Source organism: Chiloscyllium punctatum, chromosome 41 (assembly GCF_047496795.1).
Source record: "Chiloscyllium punctatum isolate Juve2018m chromosome 41, sChiPun1.3, whole genome shotgun sequence".
NCBI lineage: Eukaryota > Metazoa > Chordata > Chondrichthyes > Orectolobiformes > Hemiscylliidae > Chiloscyllium > Chiloscyllium punctatum.
The window spans coordinates 40,570,731-40,589,445 of record NC_092779.1 but is presented as its reverse complement, the minus strand read 5'-3'; the positions used below and the strand labels follow the sequence as shown (position 1 = coordinate 40,589,445).

At 41.8% G+C, this 18,715-nt stretch overlaps 1 protein-coding gene across 1 annotated transcript in view; it reads right to left on the bottom strand.

Moving 5' to 3' along the window:
- The window catches only part of mak (male germ cell-associated kinase), a 233,517-nt gene that overhangs the window by 143,831 nt on the left and 70,971 nt on the right, over positions 1-18,715 (bottom strand). The window contains exon 6 of the mRNA XM_072560769.1: positions 7,583-7,704. Within this exon, the coding sequence (XP_072416870.1) occupies positions 7,583-7,704 (122 nt within the window). The remainder of the gene's footprint in view (positions 1-7,582; positions 7,705-18,715) is intronic.

Sequence of the window (18,715 nt, the reverse complement as noted above, 5' to 3'; positions counted from 1 at the left end):
TTATCCACATCTGATTTTTCAAGGTTTAGTGAACTTACATGATTCTCTATTGTGTTCATATTATTAATTAACAGAGCCACCTTCTATCATTTCCTAGATTTTTGTCCTTTCTAAATGCCATGTACCTTCAACATTCAGTTCCAAATCTGTGGCATTTTACAGCCTCATCTCTGCAAAGGCTATCAGATTATACTTACTCACTTCTATTTGCATAACCAATTGATTTGTTTTGAGTACTATGTGAATTCAGAAACAGAGTCTTTAGCTTTGCCCTTTTATTATTTTTGCAACTTGTAGCTTTATCTCTTGACTTAATCTTAGATTTACATTTTCAATCCCTTCCCATCATAGTACATCTACCATTTCTCATATTCCTAATCTACTATTAATCATCAGCAAAATGATGAAAAGAGTCACAAAAGTGAAATCCAGCAGCACTTGCTCAACAATTTTCTAGAAACATACAAAATAGGAGCAGGAATAGGTCATTTGGCCACAACACTGCATTTCAACTTGGGAACTCTACAGCATTCTGGACTCAATATCAAGTTCAACAATTTTAGGGCTACATCTCCTCCAATGTCCAGACCCAACCTCCAAATCAGACCTTGTTGTCACGTGGTCGGTTATTACACACAACCTATTGTTAGCCCCTAATTCTCCCCATTAATGGCTAATAGTTCTTCTAGGCTGATTGTAATCCACTCCTTTGACTGTCCAACTGTTCTTCTCTCTCTTTGGGCTCTGTTCCCACCTATCATTTACTCCTGACCCTCTCTACCTTCTGCATTAAAAAAAAACATTTTTTTCCTAGCTATCATTAGTTCTGAGGAAAGGTCACTGGACCCAACTATTATCTCTGATTTCTGACCACAGATGCTGCCAGACCTGCTGAGCTTTGCCAGCAATTTTTGTTTTTATTAGGTCATTTGGCCCTTTGAGCCTGCTCAGCCATTCAGTATGATCAAGGTCACTAAATCCAACTCTATTCCTGCTTTCTCCCGATATGGTTTGTTCCCTTTAGCCTCAATAACTATATCTAAATTCTTGAAAACATTCACTGTTTTGAGCTCAATCACTTTCAACTATTTGGCACAGAATTCTACAGGCTCACCACTCTGCGGGTGAGGAAATTACCCACCTCAGTCCTAAATGGCCTATCCCATATCCTTAGACTGGACTCCCTGGTCAGAGACATCTTTCCTGCATGTATCATGGCTAGTCCTTTTAGGATTCTATAGGTCTCTATGCTAACACCAACAGCTCACCTCCTTCCTCTACCACTTCCAACACCCTCATCATTTTTGTAAATCCCAGTGAATCTAGTCCGAATTAGTCTAGTTACTCTCAAGAGGTTAGTTCTGTCATCCTAGGAATTAAACTGTTAAGCCTTCAGAAAACAGAGAATCCTTGAGAAACTTAGCAGGTCTGGCAGCATGTGTGGAGAGAGAAAAACAAAGTCAACATTTCAAAACTAGTAAGATTATTCCTCAGAGGCTTTGCACTCCCTCCAGATGCAAAATATTCTTCCTCATTTAAGGAGACCTAAACTGCACACAATATTGCAGATGTGGTCTCACCAAGGTCCCATACAATTACCACAAGGCAGCCCTGCTCCTGTACTCAAATCCTCTTGATATGAAGGCCAACACACATTTGCTTTCTTCACACCCTGCTGCACTTGCATGTTTACTTTTAGCAACTGGTGTATGAAGGTACCCAGATCTCATGGCATCTCTGCTTTTCCAAATCCATTGGTATTCAGATAATAACAGGTTTCCCTATTTTTAGCTCTGAAGTGGAAAACTTCACAGTTATCCATATTATACTTCATCTGCCATGCATTTGCCCACTTACTCAACTTGTCCAAACACACTGAAGCATCTCTGCATCCTCCTCACAGTTCCCTTCCCACCCAGCTTTGGCTACAAACTTGGAGATATTACATTTAGTTCCTATATCTAAAATCATTAATGTATGTTATGACTAGCTGGGGTCCAAGCACTGATCCCTTTGGTACCCCAATAGTCACTGGCTGACACTCGGAAAAGCAATGTGCATTCCTACGCTTTGTATCCTGCACGTTAACCAGTTCTCTAAATATGTTGGTACACTACACCCAATCATGCACTTAAATATACTAGTCAATAATACTAAGTTTGGTTCTGCCTAGGCTTCATTACAAACTTGGTTCAAACATGAACTAAAGAGGTGAGGTGAGGTGAGAGTATTTCATTGACAGCAAGGTAAGATTTGACAGAGTATGGCACCAAGGAGCAATAGAAAAATTGGAGTGAGTGAGAACTGGAGAAAAATTCTCCACTGGTTCAAGCCATATCTATCACAAAGGAAAATGGTTATGGTTGCTGGAGGTTAATCGTTTCAGTCCCATGACATCTCTGCAGGATTCCTCATGGTAGGGCCTCAACCTAACATTCTTCAGCTGTTTCTTCAGTGACCTTCGTTCCATCATATGGTCAGAAGTGCAGATGTTTCTGATGATTTCACAATATTCAATACCATTTACAACACCTAAAATATTGAAGTAGCCCTTGTCCGTATGCAACTCAAGGACAACATTCGAGGTTGGGCTGGTAAGTGGTGAGTAATATTTGTGCCACACAAGAACCAAGAAAAATTCATCTCTATTAACAGACAATCTATTCATCACCCTTTTATAATCAACTATCATAGAATCCCCTACTGTCAGCAACAATTATCATAGATCAGAATTGGACCAGCCGTATAAATACTGTTGCTTCAAGAGTTTGACACAGCTAGGAACCCTGTAGCAGTCATAGAACATAGAACATTGAACATTACAGCGCAGTACAGGCCCTTTGGCCCTCGATGTTGCACCGCTCTGTGAAACCAATCTGAAGCCCATCTAACCTATACTATTCCATTTTCATCCATTTGCCTATCCAATGACCATTGGATAGGCAAATGGATGAAAATGGAATAGTATAGGTTAGATGGGCTTCAGATTGGTTTCACAGGGCGGTGCAACATCGAGGGCCAAAGGGCCTGTACTGCGCTGTAATGTTCAATGTTCTATGTTCTATGACTGCTACAGGGTTCCTAGCTGTACCATTGAAGTGCCGTAAAGTTGGCGAGTCTACTACTGTAGCAGGCAGTGCGTTCCATAACCCTACTACTCTCGGAGTAAAGAAACTACCTCTGACATCTGTTCTACATCTATCACTCCTCAATTTGAAGCTATGGCCCCTCATTCTGGCCTCACCATTCGAGGAAAAAGGCTTTCACTGTCCACCTTATCTAATCTTCTGATTATCTTATATGTCTCAATTAAGTCACCTCTCAACCTTCTTCTCTCTAACAAAAACAGACTCAAGTCCCTTAACCTTTCCTCATAAGACCTTTCCTCCATACCAGACAACATCCTAGTAAATCTCCTCTGAACCTTTTCCAAAGCTTCCTCATCCTTCCTATAATGCAGTGAGTAGAACTACACATAATATTCCAAGTGCGGCCGCACTAGAGCTTTGTACAGGTGCAGCATGACCTCTATGGTTCTGAAACTCGACCCCTCTACTAATAAAAGTTAAAACACCGTATGCCTTCTCAACAACCCTGTCAATCTGGGTGGCAACTTTAAGGGTTCTGTATACATGGACACCGAGATCTCTCTGCTCATCTACGTTACCAAGAATCTTATCATTAACCCAGTACTCTGCATTCCTGTTACTCCTTCCAAAGGGAATCACCTCACACTTCTCTACATTAAACTCCATTTGCCACCTTCCAGCCCAGCTCTGCAGCTTATCTATGCCCGTCTGTAACCTACATCATCCTTCAGCACTATCCATAACTGTACAACATTAGTGTCGTCTGTAAATTTACTAACCCATCTTTCCATGCCCTCATCCAGGTCGTTTATAAAAATGACAAACAGCAGTGGACCCAAAACAGATCCTTGCAGTTACACCACTTGTAACTGAACTCCATGATGAACATTTCCCACCAACCACCACAGTCTGTCTTCTTTCAGCTAGCCAATTTCTGATTCAAACCGCTAAATCGCCCTCAATCCCATGCCTCCATAATTTGTGCAGGAGCTTACCGTGGGGAACCTTGTCAAACGCTTTACTGAAATCCATAAACACCAACGGCTTTATCGTCATCCAGCTGTTTGGTCACCTTCTCAAAGAACTCAATTAGGTTTGCCAGACACGACTTACCCTTCACAAAACCATGCTGACTATCCATAATCAATTTATTCCTTTCAAGATAATTATAAATCCTATCTCTTATAACCTTTTCTAACACTTTACCTACAACCAAAGTAAGGCTCACTGATCAATAATTACCACGGTTGTCTCTACTCCCCTTCTTGAACAAGAGAACACATTTGCTATCCTCCAGTCTTCCGGCACTTTTCCTGCAGACAATGATGGCATAAAGATCAAAGCCAAAGGCTCTGCAATCTCCTCCCTTGCTTCCCAGAATATCCTTGGATCCCATCCGGCCCAGGAGATTTATCTATTTTCACACTTTCCAGAATTTCTAACACCTCCTCCTTGTGAAGCTCAATCCCATCTAGTCTAGTAGCCTGTCTCTCAGTATTCTCCTAGACAACATTGTCTTTTTCCAGTGTGAAAACTGATGAAAAATATTCATTTTGGTGCTTCTTCTCTCTCCTCTGACTCCACGCACAACTTCCCACTACTGTCCTTGATTGGCCCTAATCTTACTCTAGTCAATCATATATCCCTTATATATCTATAGAAAGCTTTAGGGTTTTCCCTGATCCTATCCACCAACAACTTCTCATGTCCCCTCCTCGGTAGTCTTAGCTCCCTCTTCAGGTCTTTCCTGGTTACCTTGTAACTCTCAATCACCCTAACTGAGCCTTCACAACTCATCCTAACATAGGCCTTCTTGTTCCTCTGGACAAATAATTCAACTTCCTTAATAAACCGTGGCTCCTGCACTCAACTCCTTCTTGTCTGACAGGTACATACTTATCAAGGACACACAGGAGCTGTTCCTTGAGTAAGCTCCACATTTCAATCATGCCTATCCTCTGCAGTTTCCTTTCCCACTGTATGCATCCTAAATCTTGCCTAATCATATCACAATCGCCTTTCACCCATCTATAACTTTTGCCCTGTGGTATATACCTATCCCTTTCCATTGCTAAAGTATACATAACTGAATTGTGATCACTATCACCAAAGTGCTCACTTACCTCCAAATCTAACACCTGGCCAGGCTCATTACCCTGTACCAAATCTAATGTGGCCTTGTCCCTTGTTGGCCTGAATATATACTGTGTCAGAAAACCCTCCTGCACTCAGTGGATGAAAACTGACCCATCTAAAGTATTTGAACTATAGTATTCCCAGTCAATATTTCGAGAGTTGAAGTACCCATAACAACTATCCTGTCACTCTCGGTCCTATCAAGAATCATCTTTGTTATCCTTTCCTATAAATCTCTGGAACTATTTGGAGGCCTATAGAAAACCACCAAAAGGGTGACCTCTCCTTTCCTGTTGCTACTCTGAGCCCATACTAGCTCAGGTGACAAGTCCTCAAACATCCTTTCTGCAGCCGTAGTACTGTCCTTGACTAACAATCCCCCTCCCCCACCTCTTTTACCATCTTCTCTGTTCTTACTGAAACATCTAAATCCGGAGCCTACAACAATCATTCCTGTCCCTGCTCTACCCATTTCTCTGAAATGGCCAAAACATCAAAATCCCAAGTACTGACCTATGCTGCAAGCTCACCCGTCTTATTCCGGATCCTCCTGGCGTTGAAGTAGACACACTTCAAACCAACTTCTTGCTTGCTGGTGCCCTCTCGTGACCCTGAAACCTTATTCCGACCTTACTCGAACAACAATTTAGGTTCACATCCCCCTGCTGAATTAGTTTAACCCACCTGAAGAGCATTAGCAAATTTCCTTCCCCCCCAACCCTGGGATATTGGTACCCCTCTGGTTCAAGTGAAGACCATCTTGTTTGTAGTGGTCTAGGTAATGTCTATTCACCATCAACAATGTACAAGTCAGAAATGTAATGGAATATTCTCTATTTGCCTGGCCAGATACAGTACAGTTTGAATAGCACTCAAGGAACTAAACACCTGGACCACTCCCTCTGGCCTTTTACCTGCATTCGATGTTCATTCAGAACTCTCAACATGACATCGGTTGCCTCAATTTCTCTGCTCCATTGCCCATTCCAACGTATCCTCCCGGGAACTGACTGCACTCCATGCTAAAACAAAGTTCTGAGGAAGGGTTACTCGACCCAAAATGTTAACTCTGATTTCTGTCCATTGTTGCTACCAGACCTGATGAGTTTTTGCAGCAATTTCTACTTTTGAAATTAAACACCATCTATGGCCCTTGTTTGGCATTCCATCTACACAGGGAGAAAGTGAAGACTGCAGATGCTGGAGATCAGAGCTGAAAAATGTGTTGCTGGAAAAGCGCAGCAGGTCAGGCAGCATCCAAGGAGCAGGAGAATCGACGTTTCGGGCATAAGCCCTTCTTCAGGAAAGGGCTTATGCCCGAAACGTCAATTCTCCTGCTCCTTGGATGCCGCCTGACCTGCTGCGCTTTTCCAGCAACACATATTTCATCTACACATTCAAAATTCATTCACTTCACCACTTTGTGAGGTGGCAACATTGCATACCATCTACAAGATATAATGCAGTAACTCACCAAGGGTGCTTTGATATAATCTTCCAAACCTGTACCACTAAGGAGGCGAAGCACAAGTTGCATGGTTGCACCACTATCTACAAGTTCCCTTCCAACTTACATACCATCCTAAATTGGAACAATAATGCTTTCACTATCATTAGGACTAAGTCATGGAACACATTTCCTAACAGCACTGTATTATTACCTCAAGGACAGCAGCAATTTCTTTCTCAAGGGTAATTAGGAATGGACACTGACTGCTTTCCTAGCTAATGATGCCTAACTTCTATGACCGATTCTTTTTAAGTGCTGATTCTGTCCAGACCTGTCATAATTTTCTAAATCTCCAATTATCAAGTTTGACACACCCTTCAAAAGGAATTGGATATATATTTCAAGAAGATTACATTTCAAATATAAAGGAAATGAGTAGAGGAGTGGACTATCTGCATTGCTATGCGAAAAAAGATTTGAGGAGCAAACTGCCTTGCTTCTGTGCTGTACTATTATATGATTTTATCCTAATTCAAGGCTGGAGAAGTTATCCTTATATCATGATTCCTAAATTTGTCCTAATCAAATTTCATCCAGGAGAATACCATATCTCTCTTTACCCCATATCATTGAATCCTACACTGTGCATAACAACTAGTTAAGTTACTAGTCCGTTGGAGATAACAAAACATTTAGGGCAATATTATCTAAGAATTATATATATTCCATAGCTAACACTTCTGTACACTATGAGATGCTACATGCTGCATAATAGTTATATGTTGCATGTGTATAGTACCTTTTATTATAAAACAGCACATCATCAAATCTACTGTAAGCATCATCATTACAAATTTAGTGTAAAATTTTAAAATGGATTATAATAAATTACTAAATGAAAACCTACCTGTCTTTCATTAGTTGATATAGGTTTTCTTTCATGTATTCAAAAACAAAGTAAAGATGATCATTTTCCCTTATAACTTCTTTCAGCTTGATAACATTCGCATGATTTAACTTCTTAAGTGACTGTAAAAGAAAACTACATTGTTAATGAACTAATTATATGACAGAAAACATCAGGGAAATTTTGTCTGCCAAACTTAATTTAATTTTTGAGGTGGTAACAGGAGACAATGTAATTTATCTAGATTTCCAAAAGCCCTTGGATATGGTGCAGCAAATTCAATTCATGAATAAAGTCAGAGAATGTGGAGTCAGAGGACAAGTGCAAAATGGAATGCTAGTTGACATAAAAACAGAAAGCAGAGTGCGTTACTCAGCATGACTGAAGTTAGGAAATGGTTAATATTCCAAAGGATCAGTGGTGTTCAAAATTTAAAATTATGATTTGGACTCTGGAATCAACAAATTTACAGCTGACAAAGTTTTGGGGGAAAGGCAGTGACAGTAATAGCTAAAGCTAAAGAGGACTGCAACAAATTAGAGGAGGATATTAATAAACTTGTAGGATATGCAAATAGTTGTCAGTGTAAATCACAAATAAATGTGAGGTTGTAGATTTGGAAGGAATAAGAAGAGAAAGTGCAAATGTAGGTAAGGTACAGCATTAAAAGTACAAAATATCAATCACTGGAAGTTCACAAGGAAACAAATGAAAGATAAGTGCAAACCTTTATTTCTAGAAAGATAGAATGGTAAAATAGGGAAGTTATATTAAACTATATCATGCCCTGGTTACGCCACACTTTACAGTACTGTGTGCCATTTCAGGGGAATTCAGTTTTTAGGAAGGACGAACAAAAAGGAAAAGGAGGTGGGGTAATAATGCTGCTTAACACAATAATGAGGGAGGATATTAACTCCAACGAAGTGAAATCTGTGTGTGTAGAGGTCAGAACCATTAAGGGACAGAAAAGTATAGTGGAGGATATATATATAGATTCCCAAACTGCAGTGCTAGTGTTGGGGAGGGCATTAAACAGAAAATTAGAAATGTACACAATAAAAGGCACAGCTGGAATTATGGTTGACTTTAATCTGCATATAGTTTGGGCAAATCTAATCAGTCACAATGCTGTTAGGGAAGAATTTCTGGAGAGTGCTGGAGATGGTTTTCTGGATCACTACATTTAGGAACCAACTAAAGAATCAGCTGGCAACCTAATTGTGCTGGGTCTCTTATTAAGAGTGACCATAATATGAAATTCTTCATTTAGACACAGAGTGATGTAGTTGATTCTGAGGTAAATTAAACTACAAAGGCATGAGACAGAAGCTGACTATAATAAATTTGAAAACATTACTTACAGGAATAACCATGGATAGGCAAGGGTAAGCATTTAAAGACTGCATGGAGGAACTACAATAATTGCTCTTCCTGTTTGGCATGAAAGAAAACGAGAAACGTGGCCTGACCATGGCTAATTAGGGATAGCTTCAGATCCAAAGAAGAGGCATATGAATTGACCAAAAATAGCAGAAGACTTGAGATTGGAAGCAGTTTAAATTTAAGTATTAGAGAACAAAGGCATTGATTAAGGGGGGGAAACAAATGAAGACTGAGATTAAGCTTACAAGGAACACACAAACTGATTGTAAAAGCTTCAGTCAGGACATGACCAGGTAAATGTCGATCCCTTACAACCAGAAACATGCAAAGTTATAATGGGAAACAAAATGATGGCAAACCAATTAAATACATATCTCAGTTCTGGCTTCACAAAGGAGGACAAAAATAATGTCACAAAAAATGTTCGGGAAAAGGGGTCTCATGAGAGAGATGAACTGAAGAAAATCAGAAAAGGCCATCTTTCTAGACCTACAACTCTGAAAAGTTCATATGGATTGGAGATTAGCTAATTTAACCCCACTTTACAAAGGTCAAGATATAACCAGTTAACCCGACTTCGGTTGTAGGGAAAATGCTAAAGTCCATGATAAAGATTTAATAGCAAAGCACTTGAAAAACAATGCCAGGATTAGACAAAAGTCAGCACAGACTTATAAAAGTCAAATCATGCTTGACAAATGTACTGGACGTTTGCGAGGATATAACAAGTAGAATTATAAGGAGGAGCCAATGGATGCAGTTTACTTGGACTTCCAGAAGGCTTTCAATAAGGTCCATAAGAGTTTAGCAATAAAATTAAACAGCATGTGATTGGGATTACAGGGCAACCCCCATATACGCGGAATTGGTTTCTGTGGTTTCAGTTACCCGCGGTTTACTGCGGCCCAAACATATTATATGGAGCCTTCCTGAACTAGGGACCAGGAGGTTGCTGGGTAGGTGAATTTCCCATTTAAATAAATGGGTTTGCTCCTATCCACGGATTTGGCATCCATAGTAGGTCCTGAAACTTATCCCCCTGGGTACAGGGGAGAACTACTGTACTTGACATTCATGGGTAGATTACTGGCTGGTAGCCAGGAAAAAAAAGTGTGGAAATAAAACTTTTTCTCCCTAAGTGGCAGTCAGTGACTAGTGAGTACTAGAGAAATCAGTGCTTGACCCCAGTAATTCATATTATATATCTTAATTATTTAGCAATGGGAACTAAATGCAATATCTCCAAGTTTCTAGATCACACAAAACTAGATGAGAGGGTGAATAGTGAGAAGGCTGAAGAGACGGTTCAGTCTGATTTGGACAAGTTGAGTGAGTGGATGTGGGAGAAAATCCACTTCCCTGTCCACCAAAGCTTTTCACTGTGCTTCGGTACACGTGACAATAAATTTAATTCAATTCAATTCAAACCTACAGCATACCCATCAAGAACATAAGGAACCATGTCTGCCTAAGCCTCAACAGAAACAACCCAGACTGATTCGGGATCGTCAACATGGCTTTGTGCGTGGGAAATCATGTCTCACAAACTTGATTGAGTTTTTTGAAGAAGTAACAAAGAAGATTGATGAGGGCAGAGCAGTAGATGTGATCTATATGGACTTCAGTAAGGCGTTCGACAAGGTTCCCTATGGGAGACTGATTAACAAGGTTAGATCTCATGGAATACAGGGAGAACTAGCCATTTGGATACAGAACTGGCTCAAAGGTAGAAGACAGAGGGTGGTGGTGGAGGGTTGTTTTTCAGACTGGAGGCCTGTGACCAGTGGAGTGCCATAAGGATTGGTGCTGGGTCCTCTACTTTTTGTCATTTACATAAATGATTTGGATGCGAGCATAAGAGGTACAGTCAGTAAGTTTGCAGATGACACCAAAATTGGAGGTGTAGTGGACAGCGAAGAGGGTTACCTCAGATTACAACAGGATCTGGACCAGATGGGCCAATGGGCTGAGAAGTGGCAGATGGAGTTTAATTCAGATAAATGCGAGGTGCTGCATTTTGGGAAAGCAAATCTTAGCAGGTCTTATACACTTAATGGTAAGGTCCTAGGGAGTGTTGCTGAACAAAGAGACCTTGGAGTGCAGGTTCATAGCTCTTTGAAAGTGGAGTCGCAGTTAGATAGGATAGTGAAGAAGGTGCTTGGTATGCTTTCCTTTATTGGTCAGAGTATTGAGTACAGGAGTTGGGAGGTCATGTTGCAGGTGTACAGGACTTTGCTTAGGCCACTGTTGGAATACTGCGTGCAATTCTGGTCTCCTTTCTATTGGAAAGATGATGTGAAACTTATAGAGGTGGAGGCTGGTACAATTGCAACATTGAAGATGCATTTTGGATGGGTATATGAATAGGAAGCATTTGGAAGGATCTGGGCCGGGTGCTGGCAGGTGGGACTAGATTAGGTGGCACGGTGGCACAGTGGTTATGGGCGGCACGGTGGCACAGTGGTTAGCACTGCTGCCTCACAGCGTCAGAGACCCGGGTTCGATTCCCGCCTCAGGCGACTGACTGTGTGGAGTTTGCACGTTCTCCCCGTGTCTGCGTGGGTTTCCTCCGGGTGCTCCGGTTTCCTCCCACAGTCCAAAGATGTGCAGGTCAGGTGAATTGGCCATGCTAAATTGCCCGTAGTGTTAGGTAAGGGGTAGATGTAGATGTAGGGATATGGGTGGGTTACGCTTCGGCGGGGCGGTGTGGACTTGTTGGGCCGAAGGGCCTGTTTCCACACTGTAAGTAATCTAATCTAATCTAATCTAATCTAATCTAATTAGGTTGGGATTTCTGGTCGGCATGGACAGGTTGGACCGAAGGATCTGTTTCCATGCTGTACAGCTCTATGACTCTATGCCTCAGCCTTGATGCAACAGGCTAACCAAGACACTCGGCAACAAACAGGAAATGACTCAAGCACTTCCAGATTGGAGAATACACTTCCCGAGACAGCCTGACTTCCTAGCTCTCAGTAAGCACAATTGCTCCCAAAACCGTAAGGACAGCCTCGCTCCTCACACATCCTGGAACTCCACAAAAGATGCTCACTCTAAAAGGCGCCAAGGTTAGTACTTGTGGACTAACCACAATGGAAACCTATTGATGCCAGGATGAGAGACATTAGCACCTACTCTCACATAGAATCGGAATCTCCTAACTCAATCACGGACTGATTGTTGCTCCTGGACAGTTGATTGTCCTCTCACTGAACATGGTTTACTCTTGATTGTACTGTAATTTAAACCACATTACTGTACCCCTATAAAACTGCCTGGGCCACTGCTTGAGGAAGAGAACCCTTGATCTACCTGTACAGACTGTCAGTTCTGCGTCAGCCTAGCCAATTTCCCTTCCAGTGATATTGCTTGTAATAAACAGCTAGTCAATTTCAACTGTTCCATGCTTTTGTGGTCTCTGTTCAATTAGGTAATCTCTCCAACAGTGGGCAAATGCATGGATGATGTAGTAAAATGTGGATTGATGGGAGCTTATCCACTTCCATTGCAAAAACAGGAGGGCAGTTATCGGAATGGTGACAGATTGGGATGGGGGTGGTGTCACGTGACCTCAGTGTCCTTGTAATTCTGTCATTGACAGTGAGTGCAGGCGCAGCAAGTAATGAAGAAGGAAAAGGTTTGTTGGCCTTCAGAGCCAGAGGATTTGAGGACATCTAACAAAAATCTGCCAAAAGTTATACGACTAATTCTTGTTGATTCAGCAAAAAAAAAGCAGACCAGCTTATGTATTCCCTTAATACCAACCATAAAAGTAACCATTAACATCGGAAAACATAATGGTTCCACAAGTCTAAAAACTTCTGAGACGACAGTAATTCCAGCTCAACTGACTTTTCTTTCTGGGACAATGACTCATTAAAAGTTTAGATTAAATTAGATTAGATTACTTACAGTGTGGAAACAGGCCCTTCGGCCCAACAAGTCCACACCGACCTGCCGAAGCGCAACCCATCCAGACCCATTTCCCTACAAGCCACGGGCCTACCACAGACGTTAGTACTGAGATATAAGAGTTTAAGTAGGCTATACATCTGGCAGACTATTGTATGTGCAGCAGTTGATATGTTGATTGTGCTCAACCCAGCCTATGCTTGCAAACTCCAGAACTGTACATACACAATTTGTTGTGATTCTGCTTTAGATATCATCTATTAAATAATGTGGACTATGTTAAGAATTAATCACTTATCAATTGGGCCGGCACTTGCACCAATACACACGGCTTAGTTTTATGTGGGCAAAATGAAATTACACAAATATTGCACCTCTTTCATTGAAAATATAGGATATAGAAATTGCTAATCATTGTTGTTAGAATTGCCTGGAGAGTTTTTATGGTCAATGCACCCTTGATCAGGATCTTATGTAAATGTCTCCAACTCTAAAAGTACCTTGATAGTTATCCAGAGAACATTTGACTATTGAAACTTGAAACTTGGTCTAACACGTGGACAACTCTATAATCCAACGCAAACAACATCCAATTATCACCCCAATCAGACCCAACGACTCTGGACCCAAAAGGACCCCCAAATACATTGTGGCCAAACACCCCTCAAATCAGAGAACACCCTCTCACCAGATCCTGATCCAATTGCTCCACACCAACTCGATGACCTCCCAATGACCAGAGCTGACTACCTGCCCCAACTCAATCATACTATTGTCCGATTGCCCATGCATCCCAATTGCCTAAAACCCCCACAACCTGCTGACCCACCCCAAACTATCTGTACAATCCAACCTGTCGATTCACCCACACACTTCACTCAGCTGCCCCATCTGCCTTACTCATCTATCAACTACACTCATTCATCCACTGAAAGACTGGCCCTTTAAGCTTAATGTTGAAGCTATCTCAAAAAAATAGACATGTCCTCACTTCTCACAAGTGTACTCATAACCATAGCTGAAAATGTGTTGCTGGAAAAGTGCAGCAGGTGAGGCAGCATCCAAGGAGTAGGAGAATCGATGTTTCTGGCATGAGCCCTTCTTCCTGAAGAAGGGCTTATGCCCAAAACGTCGATTCTCCTGCTCCTTGGATGCTGCCTGACCTGCTGCGCTTTTCCCGCAACACGTTTTCAGCTCTGATCTCCAGCATCTGCAGCCCTCACTTTGGCAGCACGGCGGCACAGTGGTTAGCACTGTTGCCTCATAGTGGTGCTGCTCACAGAGAACCGGATTCAATTCCCACCTCAGGCGAATCTCTGTGTGGAGTTTGTGCATTCTCCCCGTGTCTGCGTGGGTTTGCTCCGGTTTCCTCCCACAATCCAAAACAAAATGTGCAGGTTAGGTGAATTGGCCATGCTAAATTGCCCCTAGTGTTAGATGTAGAGGTAAAATGTAGGGGGATGGGTCTGGGTGGGTGGCGGGTCGGTGTGGACTTGTTGGGCCGAAGGGCCTGTTTCCACACTGTAGGGAATCTAATCTAATCTTCTCCTACTCATAACCATAGTGTGTTGTGCCAAACATTCCTTAAAGTTCTCCTTTACCGATTTTGTACTATTCTTGAATTCTCTCTTATCACCAATAGCCCCCAGCTTGTCTCCTTTGAGCTTATTTTGTCCACCACATTCTCTCTGAAATCTACCCTACTAAATTGCTAATCACTATTTCCTTTCCTGACTCACATCTAAGTTGAAATCATTACAGCTTTTTCTTTTCACACCTAATGCCCCCCTCACCCAAAGAACAAGTCTTGACCTACATTTCTTTCATTCCTACTGCTTCATCTCGAACCTCTTTTCTCTCCCCAAAATCCTTAAAAGCATTGCTTTATCCCAAATCCTTGCAAAACATTCTTGTAACTACCTGCTCAAACTTTCCAGTTTCCACCCATGATAGTAATACTCAACAACGTTCTTAGCAAGATACAAATGACACTGTAGTTGAGTGTCAGAAAGGTAACTCATTCATTCTCGTTGTCCTCAACTTGTCTGTAACCTTTGACATGATCACAAAATTTTCCGAGGTGAAAGTGAGGATGGCAGGCGCTGGAAATCAGAGTCGAGAATGTGGTGCTGGAAAAGCACAGCAGGTCAGGCAGAATCCGAGGAGCAGCAGAATCAACGTTTCAGGCAAAGGCCCTGAATCATGGAGGACTTTTCCCCCAAACGTCGATTCTCCTGCTCTCAGAGTCTGCCTGACTTGCTGTGCTTTTCCAGCACCACACACTCGACATAAAATTCTCCTGCTACAATGACCAATTCAGTGGGATTGTACTTGTTTTGATTTCAAAGTTCCAGAAACATTGTCAAAGATAGACAATCCTAATGTTCCTCTCATCTTGCGTTTTTATCCAGAATGTTTGCAATGATTTCAGGTACAGTCTCAACATGGTCATAGAGTCATAGAGATGTACAGCATGGAAACAGACCCTTCGGTCCAACCCGTCCATGCCGAACATATATCCCAACCCAATCTAGTCCCACCTGCCAGCACCTGGCACATATTCCTCCAAACCCTTCCTATTCATATACACATCCAAATGCCTCTTAAATGTTGCAATTGTATCAGCCTCCACCACACCCTCTGGCAGTTCATTCCATACAGGTACTATCCTCTGTGTGAAAAAGTTGCCCCTTAGGTCTCTTTTATATCTTTCCCCTCTCACCCTAAACCCTCTAGTTCTGGACTCCCCAACCCCAGAGAAAAGACTTTGTCTATTTATCCTATCCATGCCCCTCATAATTTTGTAAACCTCTATAAGGTCACCCCTCAGCCTCCGACGGTCCAGGACTGTAACCTGGTGTTGTGTGACTTCCGAATTTCTCCAAAAATCACGACCACCTTCCTTTGTGCCAAGTGTGGCCTCCAACCAGTGGAGAGATCTCCCAATTACTGTTTACAATAACCTTTGCTAAGGCTTCTTGATGCCAAACTTGATAATAAGTGGCCTTGGTGTCAAGGGTTTGCTTCTCACACATTGAAGTTCAGCTCTTCTGTTCATGCTTAAATGCAGGTTGCAACGGAGTCAGGAGAGGAGTGGTCCTGTAGAACCCAAACTGAGCATCAATGGCATAATATTGTTACGCAAGTGCTGCTTGATAGTACTATTATTAACCACTCCATCATTTTAGTGATGACGGAGGAAATGACTTAGATGGATTTGTTCTGCTTTTGTGCACAGAACGCAGGTGGGGAATGTTCTACATTATCGGGTCATAGGTGTACTGGAACAGTTTGGCTAGGGATCCAGCAACTTCTGGAGGGTAATTCTTCAATACTATTGCCAGACCCTATAGTCTTTAGTAGGAAGTGAGGACTGCAGGTGCTGGACATCAGAGTCAAGAGTTGTGCAAGAAAAGCACAGGAGGTCAGGCAACATCCGAGGAGCAGGCAAATTGATGTTTCGGGCATAAGCCCTTCATCAGCCTTATGCTTATGTCCGAAACATCGATTCTTCTGTTCCTCAGATGCTGCCTGACCTGCTGGTGCTTTTCCACCCTCTATAGGCTTTACAATACCCAGTACCTTTAGCTTAATGTATGTCTACTTGTCCCTGAATCATATAAATTAAACTTCAGGACTTTGAGGAATATACAGACAAAACACTTCAGAGAAGTTGCTAGTGAAAAAGAAATATTATTCAACCAGTAATATAGCTCAATGAAATTAGCGGAGTCTTTTATATATGTAAGGAAAATAATATTAATGCATGAACTTTAAGAATTTGTCCCACAAATTATTCAAGTACACTTAGTAGTCTGCCAGATTTGTAAAATAAGGGAAGCTGCCATTTTAGCCAATATGATATAACTCATACGCAGCTAGGTGGCAGTAGATCCCTATTTGTGAACCTAAACGTACACTGGTAGACTGGATGTAAGTGAACAGAATTGAAACTAGAGTGAAGGGGATAGCAGAATCAAAAGAGCAGATTTTCTCCAAGTGGTGGGAAATTGTGTCTCACTAACTTGATTTTGCTTTTTTGAAGAAGCGATGAAGAAAATTGATGAAGGCATACTGGTGGATGTTGTCTATATGGACTTCAACAAGGCGTTCAACAAGGTTCCACATAGTAGACAGGTTAGCAAGGTTAGATCACATGGAATACAGGGAAAGCTAGCCACTTGGATACAAAGTTGGCTTGAAGGTAGGAGACAGAATGTGGTGGTGGAAGTTTGCATTTTGGACTGGAGGTCCATGTGACCAGTGGTGTGCTGCAAGGATCAGTGCAGATTCCACTGTTTTGTGTCATTTACATAAGTGATTTGAATGTTAATATAGGAGGTATGGTTAGTAACTTTGCAGACGACACCAACATTGGTGATGTAGTGGATGGCAAAGAAGGTTATTTCAGAGTAAAATAGAACCTTGATTAGACAATGGGCCAAGGAGTGGCAGATGAGTTTAATTTGGATAAATGGGAGGTGTTGCATTTTGGTTAGGCAAATCAGGGCAGGTCTTAAGGCCCTGGGGAATGTTGTTGAACAAAGAGACCTTGGGGTGCAGAAAGTGGAGCGGCAGGTAGACAGGGTGATGAAGAAGGCGTTTGGTACACTTTCTTTTATTGGTTAGTGCATGCAGTTTAGGAGTGTCAGCTGTACAGGACATTGGTGGGGCCACTTTTGGATTCTGTATTTAATTCTGGTCTCCCTGCTATTGGAAAGATGTTGTGAAACTTGGAAGGGTTCAGAAAAGATCACAAGCACATTGACAGAGTTGGAGGGTTTGAGCTTCAGGCTGAATATGCTGGGGCTCCTTTCACTGGAGCATCTGAAGCTGAGGGGTGATCTTATAGAGGTTTATAATATCATGAAGCACATGGACAGGCTAAATGGCCAAAGTCTTTATCCCTGGGTAGGGGAGTCCAAAACTGGAAGGCATAGGTTTAAGGTGAGATGGGAAAGATTTAAAAGGGACCTGACAGGCAACTTTTTTCATGCAAAAAGTGATACGTGTATAGAATGAGTTTTCAGAGGAGGTGATGGAGGCTGGTACAATTACAACATTAAAGGGCATCTGGATGGCTATACAAATAAGGAAAGGTTTAAGAGGGATATGGTCCAAATGCTGGCAAATGGGGACAGATTTATTTAGGATATCTGGTCTGCACAGACAAGTTGGACCAAATATACTGTTTCTGTGCTGTTCATTTCTATGACTCGATTGTCAAAGGCATGCAAGATAGGAAGGGGTCAAAGAGGTCAAATGATCTTAGTATCATGAACCCAAGCATTTAAAGGCAGATAGTTGAAAATTGTAAAGTAAACTGGTGGCATTAGGACACATGGCTGGCATTGAAATATGCATGGAAGAGTAAAGTAGATAGTTTCTAACATTTTCACTGTGGGTGTAAATAAGATTGAGAGCAATTATTAAAGGATTGACACTTGAAGAGGAAGACACTCCACTTTTGTCCAGAGAGGCAAGTAGAGGAGGCAAGAGCACATTGGGAATAAAAGGAACCATGGAGAGTGGGAGCGATTTATTGTGAGACCAGTGAGGGAAGAGGAGTAACAGGGAGAATAGAAGCAGTGGTGGAGAGGGAATCACTGTGAGACCAGTGAGCAGGTCGTGGTAGATCGGTAGAAATAAAATGAGTGGGAAAGAGTAAGAAGACCAGCTGGAAAGGTTGGGGAACAGCAAGAATGAAAAGGAGTTGTAGAAAGAGTAAGTAAACCACTGCAAGACAAGCAGGGAAGGTCACCAAATAAAATCAAAGTGTGGCATTAAATAAAACTAGGTAAGTTACTGATTGATAGGTATTCATTATCAAAATTC